This window comes from Sus scrofa, chromosome 9 (genome assembly GCF_000003025.6).
Source record: "Sus scrofa isolate TJ Tabasco breed Duroc chromosome 9, Sscrofa11.1, whole genome shotgun sequence".
In the NCBI taxonomy this organism is placed as follows: domain Eukaryota; kingdom Metazoa; phylum Chordata; class Mammalia; order Artiodactyla; family Suidae; genus Sus; species Sus scrofa.
This window is the reverse complement of record NC_010451.4, coordinates 18,234,740-18,252,625: the sequence shown is the minus strand read 5'-3', so window position 1 is coordinate 18,252,625 and position 17,886 is coordinate 18,234,740. Positions and strand designations below refer to the sequence as shown.

Genomic DNA, 17,886 nt, shown 5'->3' with positions numbered 1-17,886 from the left:
TGGTTCAGCACTCATTTTGTTTCTGTTTATTTAAATTTTGGGGGTATGTGCTTTGAGCTCTTGGACACTCTGCTTGCAAATGACAGGTGGTCTGTAAATGGGGGAAGTCAAGTGATGGGGGGACAAAAGCCTGATGTATCATGATGCTTTCTTAACTGTTATTCAAGTGGATTCTTAACACCATTTGCTATTCTCAGAGAGGATGTTCAAACTTAGGGAATATTTAAACCCAGAGAACAAAACAGCCTGTATCAGACTGCAGACAAATGAAAGCATTAAAACCACCAGCAAATGGTGCAAAGTAAGGGAGCAAAGCTGGGAAGAAATGTGCCATTCCCAAACCAAAGGCAAACCAAATTCTGAACTAAGTGGCTGTATTGTTCCTTCTTGACAGAAACCAAGAATATTTATTGACATCAATCAATAACATCTTTGGATATGTAAAGTGACTTTTTATCCGTATGAGAACCCGAAGCTATCTTCCTTGATTTCTCTTGACAGAAATACCAGGAAAAAAATTATCACAGTTTTACAAGTGAAATCTATTTTTTAATCTGTGGTTTCTGATGAAATAAAAAATACACATAGTAATTATTAAGTCTGTGATCACTTTCCTAGCCCCAAATTTCTGTGTGTTATAAAGTCTTAATGACAAAGGCAGAGGAAATAACAAAACTAGAAGAAAAATGTTTAAGAATGGAACAGATTATAGAAGATACTGATTTTTTTCCCTTTATTTGGTGAAAGCTATGATTTAGCAGTTCACCAAACTCAGAAATCTGTCTGATTAGGATTTAACTTGAAATTAGTTAACTGGTAGAACACATTCAGGTGAATAATAAGAATAGTGCATTTACCAAAACTGGAATCTTAACTAAAAATATCAACAGCTATTTTTGTAGCTTCTAAGTTTATTAAAAATAGGAAACTATGATTAGCTTCTTATAAAACTGTATATTTATAAACTGGTCTCATTATAATTGAGTAGTATTCCTAAAATAACCAGATGCATACTTGATATTAAAATAGGTGCCCTATAGAGCTTAAACAAAAAATCTTTTGCTTACTACTAGGTGTTTAAATCAACAATATTGACAGTTACACAAATGTGAGTAATAACATAACATAGATAAATTCTAATAGCTTGCAAATGACAGAACTGCTATTGGAATTCAGGCCTTTTGGATTCTAGAATCTAAGCTTTTAATGTCTACATGATAATCACTCTCAATATGAGGAAAGGATACAATTTTAGGTTGTGGATATAGTCTAGGAGCTGGGACATTATTAAAGAAAGTGGTGGACAGCTTAGTTGTGTGCTACAAACCTCCAGGCTTTGTCTAATGATGCTCTCATCCTGATTAGAGCTTCCATGCTGGTAGATTAACTTTCGCTTTTTCAGTATTTGATTGTTTTTCATCCATTCAGCAAAGTTAAATGTGATTTAAAAAAAAATGGAGATAATGAACATCAGCCTTCAGTTCTTTCTTTTGGATTGAGATGGAACAAAACTCCCATATCTTTTTTCTTCCTTTTTCAAAGAGAAAGAGCTACCTTTTATTTCTATCCAAAGACTTGAGATCTTTAAGAAGAAATGGGCAAGATGCTGAAGGTGACACCCTTGAGTGGAGCTAAGGAGAGCAGGTGACACTGTCATCTAGATGTTTCCTCCCTGATCCCTACAGATCAAGGACAAGGGACAATGGCAGAGATACACAGAGGTTAGGGAGATACTAGCTGGTAGGATTATGGTGTGCTGATTGGGATCTTTGGAATAGAGAATAATAGAAAAATGCATATATTTCTTATATGCCCAATTTGTTGAGTTTTATTTGAATAGATGTTGAATTTTTTTTTTTCCCACTGTACAGCAAGGGGGTCAGGTTGTCCTTACATGTATACATTGCAATTACAGTTTTTCCCCCACCCTTTCTTCTGTTGCAACATGAGTATATAGACATAGTTCTCAATGCTATTCAGCAGGATCTCCTTGTAAATCTATTCTAGGTTGTGTCTGATAAGCCCAAGCTCCCGCTCCCTCCCACTCCCTCCCCCTCCCATCAGGCAACCACAAGTCTCTTCTCCAAGTCCATGATTTTCTTTTCTGAGGAGATGTTGAATTTTATCAAATGTTTTTCTGCATGCATTGAGGTGATCATATACTTTTTTTTAATTCTGTTAATATGATATATCAGATTGATCGGTTCATGAATGTTGAATCATCCTTGGATCCCAGACATAAATCCCACTTGATTTGATGAATGATCCTATTAATGTCCTGCAGAATTCAGTTTGCTAGGTTTTTTTTTCAAGAATTTTTGCATCTTTATTCATCAGGGATATTTGTCTGCAGTTTTCTTTTCTAGCAGCATCTTTTTCTGATTTGAGTTTTAGGATAATGTTGAGCTGATAAAATGTGTTTGGGACACTTCAGTTTCTTCAGAAGAGTTTGAGAAGGATTATTGTTGATTATTTTTTAAAAGTTTGGTGAAGTTGACCAATGAATCTATCAGATACTGGGCCTTTCTTTCTTGGGAGAATTTTTATTACTGATACACTCACCTTGCTAGTAATTAATCTATTCATGTTTTCTGTTTGTTTATAATGCAGCCTTGGTAAATTGCATGTTTCTAAGAATTTTTCCATTTCTTCCAGGTTGTTCAGTTTGTTAATCTGTAGCTGTTCATTAAAATTTTTATTTAAGATGTGTGCTAAGTATTTCGCATAAAAATTATCTAATCCTCATAATAACCTTATGAGGGAAGTACTCGGTAGCATTCTACACAGGAGAAAATTAAGTTTTTGAGATTAAGGAGATTGCTCACATTTACGCATCTCTTAGATATTGAAACTAGGATTAAAATCTGTGTCTTTTTATTTTTACCCTGGAATCCATGTTCCTACCTATTGGACAAGGAGAGTATACACAGAAGATTTGAGTGTACAACATCATGACATATTTAATCTCCAATAGGAGAAAGGGATAAATATTGGCAAAGTACAAGGAAAGAGGAATGCAAACGTGTGTGTGTGTGTGTGTGTGTGTGTGTTCTTGCAGGGGCATTTGATGATGGTTGTGGCTCTGTGCAGTAAGGGCTTTTGAGAAGAGCTCATCTGAGAGGTGAGACTATCTAAGCTGCGATACTAAAATGCTTGAGCCTTGTAGGAACTGTGCATCCTCATTAGCAGCCAAGGTCTTCTTTAAGAGCATCATGTTTTACTTATCCAACAAATGTCATTTACTGATTACTGATTCACTGCGCATCTGTGTGGTAGGCTGTTGAACGCTGCAACCACAAACAAAGCTGAGCGAAAAGAGGCCATGTCTTGCTTTGAGAGTGGCAAGAGGCCATGGAAACCAGATGTCCTAACTCTATGATCATTGCATTCTTCCTAATATCCAATGGCAGCTTTCTATGCTAAAACCATAAGATACAGAGATGTCTTCTCTACTACGTCATAATTACTCATAATAAAGGGCAGAATTATTACATTATCTGTCATATTCTATACTACTAAGGAATCAAACATATATGTATATACAACAAATAGTAAATAGATCTGTACAGACCTTGCGTGTGGCAATAGAGGGGCTATGACTCTAGTCTACCACTACATTTTGTATATTGGATGTCACATTTCTGTGAGGTTTTAATATTATTTGTGTTTGGGGAGTTCCCATTGTGGAACAGTGGAAACAAATCTGACTAATATCCATGAGGATGTGGTCTCAACCCCTGGCCTCGCTCAGTGGGTTAAGGATCTGGTGTTGCCGTGAGCCGTGGTATAGGTCACAGATGTGGCTCAGGTCCCGCAGTTCTGTGGCTGTGGCGTTGGCCGGCAGCTGCATCTCTGATTCAGCCCCTAACCTGGGAACTTCCATATTGCTGCAGGTGCAGTCCTAAAAGACAAATATATATATTTGTGTTTGGTGCCTCTTTAAGAACTATATGCTTCTTGAGACTAGGAATCATTTCTTAAAATCTTTATTTTCTCAGTACCTCTCACATCAGTTGGCACATTTTGTGTGCTCAATACTTATTCATTGGGCGGAATTGTGTTTAGTCCTAAAAAGTCGACACTTTGATATTCATGTTTCAGCACTTGTTGTAATACATGACATGGGAATGTATAAAAATTCTTTCATCTTACATTTTAGTATGCTGTTAGTTTTAATGAAATTACACATGTGGCAAAAAATAAAAAAGAATTCAAAAAAAATCATTACTTAAGATTCCAGTTAAAGACTATTAAAACAGGGAATAGTTCACATGTGTTATTCATGAAAAACCTCTTTTCAGGAGATAAAAATAGATCTCAAAATCAAATTATATTATCACCCAGGCAGGTGGTTACTATAGCACTGAAGGGAGGGGAAAAAAAAGCAGTAAAATTAACTAAAGCCTGTTGGAGAGAGAAAAAAATGTGTGTAAAGCATTCAAAGTTTATGAAATTATAACTTTAAATACCAAGTTTGAATTTGAATAGGTTATGCTCTTGTCTTAGCTTCCATATGAGGCCAGGAAAGCTACATGCCCAGAAGAGTGTGGGACAATGTGTGGTATCAATTTGATTTTCTAGCCACCAGAGAAACCTACCAGCTGTTACCACATAACCATTAGGTTCAGAAAAACTGAGTATCTGAAGAAAAACATTTCAAAACTGGACAATTCCATCTACTTTACTGACCCTCCATGTTTAAAACACTGCCAGTGCTCTTGCTTGTCCAGGTGGAGAGGAGGTGGTAAGTGATAATCAGAGTCAGAGCTGGGATAATGGGAACCCTCTCTGTGTAGCTGTACAGGCACCAAACTATCAGGAGCATAAAACATTACCAGGGTGCTTAAATATCACTGGAAAAAAGGATTTGGCAGAACTCTTTTTAGGACAGATGCTTTGTGAATTAAAAGGCACATATTGTCCCTTATTGGGAGTGGAATGAGATTACCAAGGCAAGTTCAGACAGTAGGTTGCCTGTAAACCCCTCAGAAGATGATGGCGGCAATTCCCAACAAATTTTTTTTTTGGAGGGGGGAGAAAGGGGTTGAAGCAGTTATTTTTTAAAATTTTATTGAAGTATAGTTGATTTACAGTGTTGTGTAAATTTCTGCTTTATAGCAAAGTGACTCAGCTATATATATATATTCTTTTGCATATTCTTTTCCATTATGGTTTATCACAGGATGTTGAATATAGTTCTCCATGCTACATAGTAATACTTTGTTGTTTATCCACCCTAGATATAGTCATTTGCCACAAAGTTGTGGGGGGTTTTTGGTTTTGCTGAGTGACAATACACAAAATTATGGCTAGGAGGAATTACTGTTTATACCTCTTGGCTCTTTATCTCTCAGTAAGCAATCACTCTTCCAAGCAAATGTAAAAAAAATACTTAAAGACTATTGTATTGGTGTACTCACCTGAAAAGTTACTAAATTTTCACAATTGTCACAACCCAGTCATATGTACTTTTGTTTAAAATAGAGGTATCCTGGAGTTCCCATCGTGGCTCAGCAGTTAACAAACCTGACTAGCATCTATGAGGCTATGAGTTTGAACCCAGCTTTGCTCAGTGGGTTAAGGATCCCACATTGCCATAGCTGTGTTGTAGTTTTCAGACATGGCTCAGATCCTGTGTTGCTGTGGCTGTGGCCTAGGCCAGCAGCTGTAGCTCTGATTGGACCCCTAGCCTGGGAACCTCCATTTACCATGGGTATGCCCCTAAAAACACAAAATAAAACAAAATAAAATAAAATGGAGGTATTCTTAGTTCTTTCTATTTCATCCTTTACCCCAAGATCTTGCCAAAGGAAGTGGTAGGATTTCTTAGGGATATTTAGGCAGGACATAGATCTGGCTCTTTTTCTCACAGTTTCCTCCATCCTGTTCCATCATATAGTTCCCTGTGTTATACAGCAAGTTCTCATTGCTTATCCACTCCAAATGCAATAGTTTGCATCTTTTAACCCCAGATCTCCAGTCCATCCCACTCCTTCCCCCTCCCTCTTGGCAACCGCAAGTTTGTTCTCCAAGTCCATGAGTTTCTTTTCTGTAGAAAGGTTCACTTGTGCTGTATATTAGATTCCAGATATAAGCGGTATCATATGGTATTTGTCTTTCTCTTTCTAACTTACTTCACTTAGTATGAAAGTCTCTAGTTCCATCCATGTTGCTGCAAATGGCATTATTTTGTTCTTTTTTATGGCTGAGTAGTATTCCATTGTGGATATATACCACATCTTCTTAGAAATACATTCATCTGTTGATGGACATTTAGGTTGTTTCCGTGTCTTGGCTATTGCGAATACTGCTACAATGAACATATGCGTGCGTGTGTTTTTTCTAAGGAAAGTTTGGTTCCAGATATATGCTCAAGGTTGGGATTTCTGGGTCATATGGTAGTTCTATATTTAGTTTTCTGAGGTAGCTCCATTCTATTTTCCATAGGGGTTACACAAATTTACATTCCCACCAACATTGTAAGAGGGTGCACTTTTCTCCACACCCTCTCCAGCATTTGTTATTTGTTGACTTGTTAATCATGGCCATTCTGACAGGTGTGACGTGGTACCTCATAGTAGTTTTGGTTTGCATTTCTCTAATAATTAGTGATGCTAAGCATTTTTTCATGTGTATCTTCTTTGCAGAAATGTCTATTCAGGTCTTTTGCCCATTTTTCAATTGAGTTGTTGGGTTTTTTTTGCTGTTGAGTTGTATAAATTGTTTGTATATTTTAGAGATTAAGCCCTTGCAGTTGCATCATTTGAAACTATTTTCTCCCATTCTGTAGGTTGTCTTTTGTTTTTGTTTGTTTGGTTGTTTTTTAATGGTTTCCTTTGCTGTGCAAAATGTGTTGGTTTGTTTAGGTCCCATTGGTTTATTTTTGCTTTTATTTCTGATTGCCTTGGGATACTGACCCAAGAAAACATTTGTAAGGTTAATGTCAGAGAATGTTGAAGACTTTTATGGTGTCTTGTCTTATGTTTAAGTTTTTAAGCCATTTTGAGTTTATTTTGTGCATGGTGTGAGTGTGTGTTCCAGTGTCATTGATGGGAGAAAAACTGAAAGCCTTCCCACTAAAATCTGGAACAAGACAAGGATGCCCACTCTCACCATTTTTATTCAACATAGTGTTGGACAGCCTAACCACAGCAATCAGACAAACAAAAGAAATAAAATGTATCCAAATTGGAAGAGAAGAGGTAAAATTGTCACTGTGCAGATGACATGATATGATATATAGAAAACCCTAAGGACTCCACACAAAAACTCCTTGAACTGGTCAATGAATTCAACAGTGTAGCAGGATACAAGATTAACATTCAGAAATTGGTTGCATTTGTGTATACTAACAAGGAAATATCAAAAAAAAAGGATTCAAAAACGTAATACCTTTTAAAATCTCACCCCCCAAAAATTAAATACCTTGGAATAAACCTGACCAAGGAGGTGAAAGACATATGCTGAGAACTATAAAACATTAATCAAGGAAATTAAAGAAGATTCAAAGAAATGGAAGGGTATTCCATGCTCCTAGTTTGGAAAAATTAATATCATAAAAATGGCCATACTACCAAAAGCAATCTACAGATTCAGTGCAATCCCTATCAAACTACCCATGACATTTTTCCATGGAACTACAACAAACAGTCCAAAAATATATATGGAACTATTAAAGACCCAGAATTGCCAAAGCAATCCTGAGGAACAAAAACCAAGCAGGAGGCATAACTCTCCCAGACTTCAGGGAATATTACAAAGCTACAGTAAATAAAACAGTGTGGTACTGGTACCAAAACAGACATACAGACCAATGGAACAGAACAGAGAATACAGAAATAAACCCAGATACCTATGGTCAATTAATCTTCAACAAAGGAGACAAGAATATAAAATGGGGGGAAAAAAAACAGTCTTTCCAGCAAGTGGTGCTGGGAAAACTGGACAGCCTCATGTAATTAATGTTATTCAATGTTTTTATATGTTCCTCTAGTAAAGGTTGAAATATTGCCTTACCTATGCTAAAATCCTTTCACCCCTTTATAATTTCACTAATTCTTGTTATAGCCATGGAATATTTTCTTTTAAAAGTAAAATTTCATCCTAACTTGGATGTCATCTTCCCTTCTTATAAAGAGACTTGAATAAGGCAAATGATTAATTTGCCTGTGTTTTTCCTTGGGTTGAAAATTCAAGACCCATTGAGTATATGTAGCTATAGTTTTCATCTTGCTGACTAAGGAACTTCTGAATACAGATTAGGATATGTACAGATAATGCTTCTAGGATCTAAAAGTCAGCATATATCATCATAGATATATTAAGCGAAGATTTTGGTAGATCCCAACTATGCAATGTATGTCACTAAATATTCTTGTCTTTTAAACACTTACTAATAGAATTTTAACCTCTGATATTTATTATCAGAGGCTTATTTCTTCTCTTTGAAGTTGTTTTTTTTTCTCTACAGTTTGCAGCACTTTAATAATGTGAAGGGCTCCACTCTCGAGAAGCACTGAAGTGAAGAAAAAAAGATTCATGGAGCCATAGTGAGAGAATTAAAACACATCACATTAACTCAGCCTTCCCTTTCTGCTTGCCCTCTGTCAACTAAAGACTGTTATTTAAAAAAATGAAAAAAGGATTAATACAGAACACATACATACAGGGATTTTGAGTTTCATTTTGTATTCTTACATATGAGGAACAAAAAAATGTATGTAAAGCTGCTAAAGCTTAGTATTAACATCATCAGGTTTTCTTCTCTGAGTCATTAAGTTGCTGAAACCCAGAAAAATCAAATTTGGTTTAGGGCTCTTTGATAATGTAGTCACACAGCAAAATGTGATTCACCAATTAGCTCATGTAATTAGAAAATCAAAAACATGCTCTAAGCGGCTGGTGGACACACAAAAGTAAAATCTATTGTCATTCTTTATATTTGCTGGTTATAGTTATAATTATACTTTGGTTAATGATACCATATACAAATTCCTTATGGAAGAGAAACCACAAATGCCTATGTTTATAAATCAGATAAATAATTTAATTACTTAGTTCAGTCATTTATTCATTCATTTTTATTCCTTCATCATCTCTTTTTTGCCAGGCTCTCTTGGGTAATGGGGGCTTTGTGGTCCTTGCCTCCATAGAGCTCTCAATACGCAATAACTATGTTTAAATTCTTCTTAAGAAGGGACAGTAAATTGAAGTTAGACCACTACAAAAATTAAGGCTTTTTAGTTAAAAATTAGGCTTTTTTCTAATTTCTAAATGTTAATGATATTGCTGAGACTTACATAAGAAATAATAAACAGCCAATTCAAGAATTTTCTTGCTCAAAAGTTTTTTCTGGCTCAGAAGGACTCAATAGATAAAAGTGGGAATTGAATATTTGTTAGATTATTTTAAGGTAGCTTTTTATATGTTCAGTATTCATGTCTGTTGAAATTGAAGGCATATGTTATATGTTGCTTAGCTATATTTAAAATGTGTTTCTCTCTGTAAGTTCAAATCAATTTAAGGGTTGGTTCGATGGTTAAAATGGTTTCTTATTAGGAATTTCAAATGTGTCCTGGTTTGTTCTTTTCTCATTGCTGCTGAAGTACCCAGGCATACATAGTTACATGGTCCAGGGCTTCCTAGCAAATGTAACAAAAGGATAATAGGGATGTGTTACCTTGAGCTTGAGCCAATAAAGAAGACATTCCTTATCTGACATGATCTTTCTTAATGCTGTATTACAGGCAAAAAAAAAAAAAAGTAATATGGTCGTATTGCCCTTACCACTGATTTTTGGTCATATTTTAGTGTCTATTCATGGAAAATTTTTAAGATATTAGGAAATGTTTTCCTTGTAACTATAGCATTCATCCTGGATGATTTATTCTCTCTAAACTCACAGTACGTATTTTGTATTGTTTTCTTTCCCCAAAAACATCACAAAATTCTAAGGGATGCAATAAGCAAATTTTTTTTGGTATATTCTCACTCATATTTTAGAAAAGCTTGGATTTTATTCCATTTGGATGAAAACATACAATCACAAACATCAATATAGTGTGGTTTATTCAGAGCAGGATGAAATGTAACCCCCCAATGTTATTTAAAATGCCAGTCTTTCCTCCTAAAATATATCTAATCATTCTCTCTCTCTCTCTTTTTTTTTTTTTTTTAATTTACAGGTCAATGGGACAGAAATTGAATATGAGTTTGAAGAAATTACATTGGAGAGGGTAAGAAAAATCCAATAATCCAAAACCCCAATCGGGCATTCCACATTCTGTATCCTAATGGGTTGTCTTGTGAAATATGCAATTGTGTATTATACCCTGGACTTTTCCATCAGGATCACAATGAGGCTATTAATGAAAAGCTTACAGTGGAGGGTGCAAAGACAAGCAGTCCAAATCACCAGAATATTCAGTATGTAAACTGTATTTCCAAGATTTGGAAAAATGAATGCGAAAGACAGAAATACTCACTGGACTTGCATGATACTTTTTTTCCTGTTGTTTTCATTATTAATGTTTTGCCATACATTTTAAGATATACTACAAAATATTTTCATTTTCATTCCATCACTTCGTCTCTGTCCTTACCACTTAGTACCATCTTCATAACTACCATTACTATGCATTTTTTAGTTGTTTTTTTTTAAATGATGTATTTTAAAATCTCCCCCATAGAGAAAAGATAGCAACCCTGCAGAGCTTTGCACCTTTGGTAAGGCCTTGGCAAGACTTTGACAAATTGGGCAAATCCTGTATACCATAACCATAATACATACAAATATTTTACAGAACAGTAAGAGAAAGGCCAAAGACCACCTAGAAAAAAGAAAATGGATAAAAGATATTAACAGGACATTCATCAAAAAACAAAAGGCCAGTAGCATAGAAAAAGCTGCTCAACCTTATTGTTAGACAAAGAATAATGGTCCGAAACAGTTTTTGTCAACCCAATTGACAAAACATTTCAAAAGAAGGTTAATATTCACTGCCATTGAGTGGGCCTGGAAATTGGAGCACCCATAAAAGAGCAGTTTAGAAATAGAGAGCAAAGACTTTAAAATGGACACACATCTTGACCCAGAAATTGTACTTAAAGAAACATGCAAGTCCACAAAGAATGTTTATATTGGTATTGTTTATAATCTTAAAGACTGAAAAAGACAAGTGTTGAATGATACATTATTACATGTCCACATAACAGACAATTGCTATACTATGATAATATCATATAAAAATATTTAATTACAAGGACAAAAGATCCAACTAGATTAAATTTAAAAAAATGTTTTAAAATGGTATTCAAATAGAATCCAATAAGCACAAAGAAAGTTCTATGTTAAAGATTTTGGAGTAATTTTTAGTTACTTCTTTTTGTTTACATGTATTTCCTACACCTTCTGTAATAAACATGTAATGCATTTATATTAAGAAATAAAAATGTAAGTATTTTTCCTAAGCTGTCATTCAAGCATGAATTCAGACTCTAGATTCTACATTTAAATTTATTTTTCCTTTTCATTTTACGGATTATTCACTTTCCTGAGTCAGGGAATTTCTCACTTTCAGACTAATTTTTATTGTGAGTGGTTTTAAAAGGAAATTTACATTAATGGTTAAGTGTTTGACAGATGAGTTCTTTAAAACTTCCATTATGAACTTTGATAAAATTTTAATGGCCTGCTAAATGGAGAAAAGTGGAGCTTATGGAAAATTAGCCCCAATGAGAAAAGAGAAGACATTTCTCTTCTAAATCACCAATCTCTCTGGAACGGACTATATAAATTAGGGGATGAAATGCAAAATGAAAATGTGGGGTCCTTGTTTAAAAACTAGTGAGAATTAAAAGATGGCCACAGCAGGGGCCTTCTAAACATAGGACCTTGTCTGATTTCACAGATCTCCCACTTCTGAGGCCAACCTCTCTCCCCCTAAAACCCACACATATATACATCTTAACAATAACACCACTTACCTGGCTTTAAAGGTCAGACATAGCAGCTAACATTTGTGTGAGGTAGAATATTCTCTCCCTGAGTCAGACACCTGTGAGTTCCAGTGTGTGACTTGAGACTTACTTGCTTCATAATCTCGGATGTCATCTCCCTTCTCTTACTCTCTGCCATAGGATTCCCCGTCATACTCTGAACCTCATCCTTGCCATTAGCTGCACCCTCTCCAAAACTTCTCTGTCAAGCCTTATCTTCTCTGAACAGCACCTCCTCTCTGTCCTGATCACTTATTCTAGGATCTCCACTCCAAAAATTCTTCACCCCCACTGGGACCTGGAATCACTGATTCTACCATTTGCCTCCTGTTTTCACCCTTCTTTACACCCTCCTCTTTCTCTTCCCCTAGAATGTGTTCCCTGGTCCATCACTCTTAATTCTCCTTCGCATGCCCAACTTCTTTCCTCCTCTCTCTCTCTCTCTCTCTTGTGTGTGTGTGTGTGTGTGTGTGTGTGTTCATCCAGCAAAATTTCAGCCCTTGTTAATCTACCCTGGTTAAACCTACACCTTCCTACTTAACTCCATGCCAGCACCTGGGCAGCTGAGCCTGGCTAGAGAAGCACCTCGTCAGCTCACTTTAAATTTATCGCCGTTGGTTTCAAATGAACCCTCACAACACCGAAACAGTTTTTATAAATGTCTTTAGAAAAACTATTTCCTTGTTCTGGGGGACAACAATTTCATATCTCATTTGCTCCCCTCAAATCTCAAACATGCCCTGCCTCATCCTCAAACAAAAACCACCTTACTTTTGGATGACCAGATCCGCTTGTGTGCCCTCCCCATTACAATGAAGGGATTTTCCCTGCTTCTTTCCAAGGCCACCTCTTCACTTGTGACCTGGACCCCATAAACTCTTGTCCATTTAAGGCCTTTGCTTTTGCAGTTTTCTCCTCTCTCTCCTGCAATATCTGTTTTCTCCCTCACTTTTTCCTGGATAAATTTAATATAGACATGATGTCATACCTCTCATCTTAAAATATGTGCCTTGACTCAATATCCCCCACCCATTATTGCCTCGTTCTATTTTGCTTAACCAAAAATCTAGGGAAATTGTCTATTTTCACTAACTCCACTTTAGTACCTCATTTTCTTATTTTAACCTATTTCATGTTTTCATCTCCACAGTAGTCCTAAAACCATCCCTATCAAAGTCACAGCAGGTTCCTCTTGCTTAATACTAGCATGGTATTAGTTCTCCATCCTGAGATGAGGTAAGTGACGTCTCAGCCGTATTTGATGCAGCTGTCTCTACCTCCTTCCTCAGAGATGTTAATTTCTTGGCTTCTAGAACAAAACACTCTCCTGTTTATTTACCATAGCATCAGTGCCCTTTCTGTCTCCTTGCCGGCTCCTCTTCTAAATGTTGAAACACTCCAGAAACCCAATGAGTGCACCCAGACCTCTTCTTAGTCTCTCATTCCCAAGGTGACCCCATCAGACTCATGGCTTTAAATACCAGTTATCTACTGATGATCTTCAAATCTGAAGTCAGGACCTTTCTCTCACATTTCACATATGTACAGGTAGCTTCCCAGTTGGCATCTCTCCTGAACATTAAGAAGGTCTTCTAAACTTAGTATATCCCTGAAAGAATTCATGATTTCCCCGTATTCCCTACCCTCAGGGCCAATGCTGCTTCTACCCTCATCTTAACTAATTAGATCTATCATATTCCTTATCATTCAAGCCCCCCCAAAATCTAGGAGTCTTGAATAATTCCTCTTTTTTCGCTTGGCGTCCAGAACAAGTCCTCCTGGTGCTACCATAAAAATATATTTCAAAATTAGTCACATCTTACCACCTGCTCTGCTGAATCCTGGTCCAAATCAATATCAACTCCCAGGACATTTATCTCCAGCCACAATGTCTTTGTCACCATTCCTCAAATGCCAAGCTTTTCCCACCTCTAGGCCTTTGCATGTGGTATTCTATCTGCCTGGGAAAATCTTTACATGGTTTGCTCACTTCATCATTTAAATATCTGCTCAACTGTCTCTTGGAAAAATCTCTCTTTTGTACTCCACTGAAATTACTACCAGCTTTCCCAGTCACATTTTCTCCTTTTCATAGCTTTATGGTTTTTTAACTGCACTTACTCATATCTGAAATTTATAGTACTTATTTATTGTTTACTTTGTTAACCTCGGTCTCCTCCCTAAATATTTACTATATATAAATATAGGGTCACCTCTATATCCAGTTTGCCTAGAACAGTATCTGGAATGCAGTGTGATTTCAGTGAATAGTTGGTAGATGATTGGGTTATGTCTGTGTTCTGCCACTGTAAGTGCAGTGAGGTTGAGACACATGGCCTGCATTTCACTCCTGGCTCTGTCACTTGCTGGTCAAGTTGCTTTGAGCTGAATCCTTAACCTTTCTGTGCCTGAGTTTCCACATCTGATAATGAGGCTAAAGTGTTTGTCATCACCCCCTAGGGCTCTTATGATTATTAAATGAATTAATATAAAGATTCGGTGTAGCATACATACATCATTATTCTCCCTAACATTTCCTTTATGCTCATTGGGTAGTTCTCACAAGGTTTGTTGATGAGGCTCATTGAGGAAGTTTGAAACCTAGCACCCAAGTCTCAATGAACAATTTACCTTAATCTAACAAGAATTCCTTTGGTACCAGCTTTCCTTTTTTTTTCCTCCCAGTTTGTCAGGTGTCAGTTATCTTATGATGAAGAAGGTGTGGTCTTTGCTATATGTGTTTGCAGCTTACGCTTTTTCTACATTTAATCTCTGTAACTTTTAATACAGCAGGAAACTAACCACATTTAGTAACATCCCCATGAGATGGATGGTGCTGACTTCATTTTACACATTAGGGCATATTCATAATTTAAAAGCATTTACATTAGTCCATTAATCTCAGAAATTAAGTCACTTGTCAAAAGTCATGATGTTAGTAAAAGATGGAACTAGAATTCAGCCCTATGCCCAGCAGACACAAAAACCTTATCTCGTTGCTTCTAAGGAAACTGCTGTCATAATTAAACTCAAGTATTTTTTCCTCCAAGAGACCTTTCTAGTCTTCCCTTTGCAGAAAGCTGCCTCTTTAGAAATTAACACAAGTAGAAAATTTCTCACACTAAATCATGAATAAAATATCTTTTCCACTGAACTGCAAGTTCCTTGATGGAAGGAATTTTATTATAATATGTTTTATATTACTATGATGATATAAAAAGAGAGGGGAAAGGCACTAGATAGCTTGCGGACAAGCTGATGACCCCTCTTCCCCAGCAGCATTGGTCAGTACATTGACCGCTTGCCACATAAGGCGAATCCTACAAATGTCTTCCATAAATATAGGTGTCTAAGATTTACTAGACAAAGGCACTAGGCACAGTCCTTATTTCATAAAATCTCTCAGCCTGGGAGAGGACACAGAGAAGTCAGTAGGCAGAAACCATGAAGAGGAGCTGAGTGCAGTAGATAGCTGGCCCAAAATGGAATGCTTCCCTGAGGTGTTATACCTGAACTTGCTTAGGAAAGGTGAGAGGAAGCTAGCTGCAGAGAAGGGAGTAGAAGAGGGCCTCTCAGGAAATAGCAAGTTGACGTGTTCCCAGGTCCATGGCCTGGGAGTTCAGAATGACTGCATCTCAAGTTATGAAGTAGGATGCAGAGAGAGAGAGAGAGACCAGGCTGGAGAGAGAGAGAGAGGATCTGGAATTTGGTGTCTTGGATAACATATGGAGGAATTTGAATTTTATCTTGAAGGTAGTGGAGAGCCTTTGGATAATTTTAAGCAGAAAAAAAAAAAAAAAAGGTGACATAATAATATCTGTGTTTTAAAAAGATCACCCTAGCTACAATATTGGGTGTACATTTCTTAGGATCCAGGGTATGATGCAGGTATGCCATTTAAGACATAATTGATGGCTGGATTTTGCCAATGGTGATGGAGGAAATGATTCAAAATATGTTAAGAATGTTAGAAGAAAAGATTCTGATGTTTCGTGGGATGGGAAAATGCCAGAGAGAGCAAAGAAGTCAAAGATGCCTAGACAGTAATCCAGCACATTCCTTTCATTAACACAATCTGGGCCTCTCAGCAATGGACACCTGTGATATTTCAAGCCTTTCTGACACCCTCGGCTCTTGTGACATTAATAAAGGTGGCTCAGTATAAAATCAATGCTTTTGAGTGATTTATCTATTATCCATGTATGAAGTTAATAGGTTGTGTACCCCTAGTATGATTTGTAGCAAGAGAAGCTAGTTGACCTGGCGTGGATAATAGATTCATCATGCCTTCATAACCCTGACCCGCATGCATGACTGCAATTTAGCAGAGATGTTGAAGTGACTATCTGACCATCTGCCGACCCCTGTCCCAGCCTCCAAAAAAATTTAAAAAAGAGCATTTGGAGTGCTTTCCTGACAGCTGCAGAATGTATGGCCATGTGACACCATTTGAATGTTCTGTCTGACGAGTCAGGGATATTCTCTTGCAATTAAAAAAAAAAAAATCAAAGAACTGAGCCATCTTCCCAAATATAAATCATTGACTTTTGTTACTTATTATTTGACCCAGGCCAACACAAACAGATTTATAGGGAAGAGAAGAGTGACTGATTTATTGCACCCTGCAAATACCTATAGATGAACTGAGTTTCAAGTATAAGTTGGGTAATATGGGGATTTTTTAAATAGTATTTGTGAACTGCAGGTAAAAAGTTGTCTATTGGTGGACGCTCCAGATTCATCCAAGTATCATATTAATTTATTGAATGTCTGAATCACTTAGGCCAAATTTATTAATCTCAAGTTACTGAGTTTTCATGAAAGTGAAAATTCCTAAATTCAAGTAGAACTAAGGGTCTGTTGCTTCAAGTAATGTAGAGGCTTTGGGTTTCTAAATTTCTAGTTTTTTCTGGATCTCTTTAGCCATGTCAAAGTAATAGTAACAGGAATGAAAGACCAGAATCCCAAAGATATTTGATGGGGATTCAGATAGTCAGCTATTTTATTTAAATAATTTTTAATGCTAGATAGTTTTCTTAAACTTCAAAATATACATATTTCCAATTACCAGTGTATACTTTTATGTGTTTGAAATATATGCACACATATGTATATTTAAAAAAATAGGTACCATTTAGTGTTTAGACATACAAATATATGTGAATTTTGATCAAAGTTTTATTGGTTTTGCAGAAGGTATTGCAAGATTTATGGCACAAAAGTAGATCAACCTAAGCAGCAAAAAGAAGCACAATCTCTGAATGCAGACCTTATTTTGAATCCAGAATCAGCCACTTCCTGTATAACCTTGAACAAGTTCCCTACCTATTAAGCTTCAGTTTTCTTCATGATGAATGTAATGCTGATATCTATCTTATAGCATTGTTGTGAAAAATAGAAAACATAAAATTCCTGAAATAGTTCCTATAACAGCATAGATGCTCAATATTATTAGTTACTATAAAGTGTATGCATACACACTTATCTAAGTTTCATTTTTCTGGAAGCTGTCACTGTTCATACAACTTCAGGCTGTGATTCTAGGACTGGGTCAAGTGGCAAATGTATGCTTCTGCTTTCCTTCTGGGTGTGTGTGTATGAGAGAGAGAGAGATACTATATTTATGGTAAATGATAAGCTTCTTAATTATCCAGGCATTTTTAAAGCATGTTACATACATAAATGGAGTCTGCCTTGAGTTTTCAGCCATAGCTTCCTCTAGAATAACCTCATACTATTTGTAGCTCTAGCTTCCCTTCTTTATTAGCTCAGGAATTTAGCTTCAGACTAGACAAACAGAGTTTAGGCTATGAAATTTTCTCCAGATGCTCTAATACCTCCTTAAAATATTCTAATGATCTTGCATTCCCAAACTCTACATACGATACA

At 36.3% G+C, this 17,886-nt stretch overlaps 1 protein-coding gene across 17 annotated transcripts in view; it reads left to right on the top strand.

The window, feature by feature from the left end:
• Nucleotides 1-17,886, top strand: part of DLG2 (discs large MAGUK scaffold protein 2) — a 1,971,427-nt gene that overhangs the window by 1,294,792 nt on the left and 658,749 nt on the right. For all 17 annotated transcript variants that reach the window (XM_021102325.1, XM_021102305.1, XM_021102303.1 and 14 more), the window contains one exon: nucleotides 10,185-10,235. In XM_021102325.1, coding sequence (XP_020957984.1) covers nucleotides 10,185-10,235 — 51 coding nt within the window. The remainder of the gene's footprint in view (nucleotides 1-10,184; nucleotides 10,236-17,886) is intronic.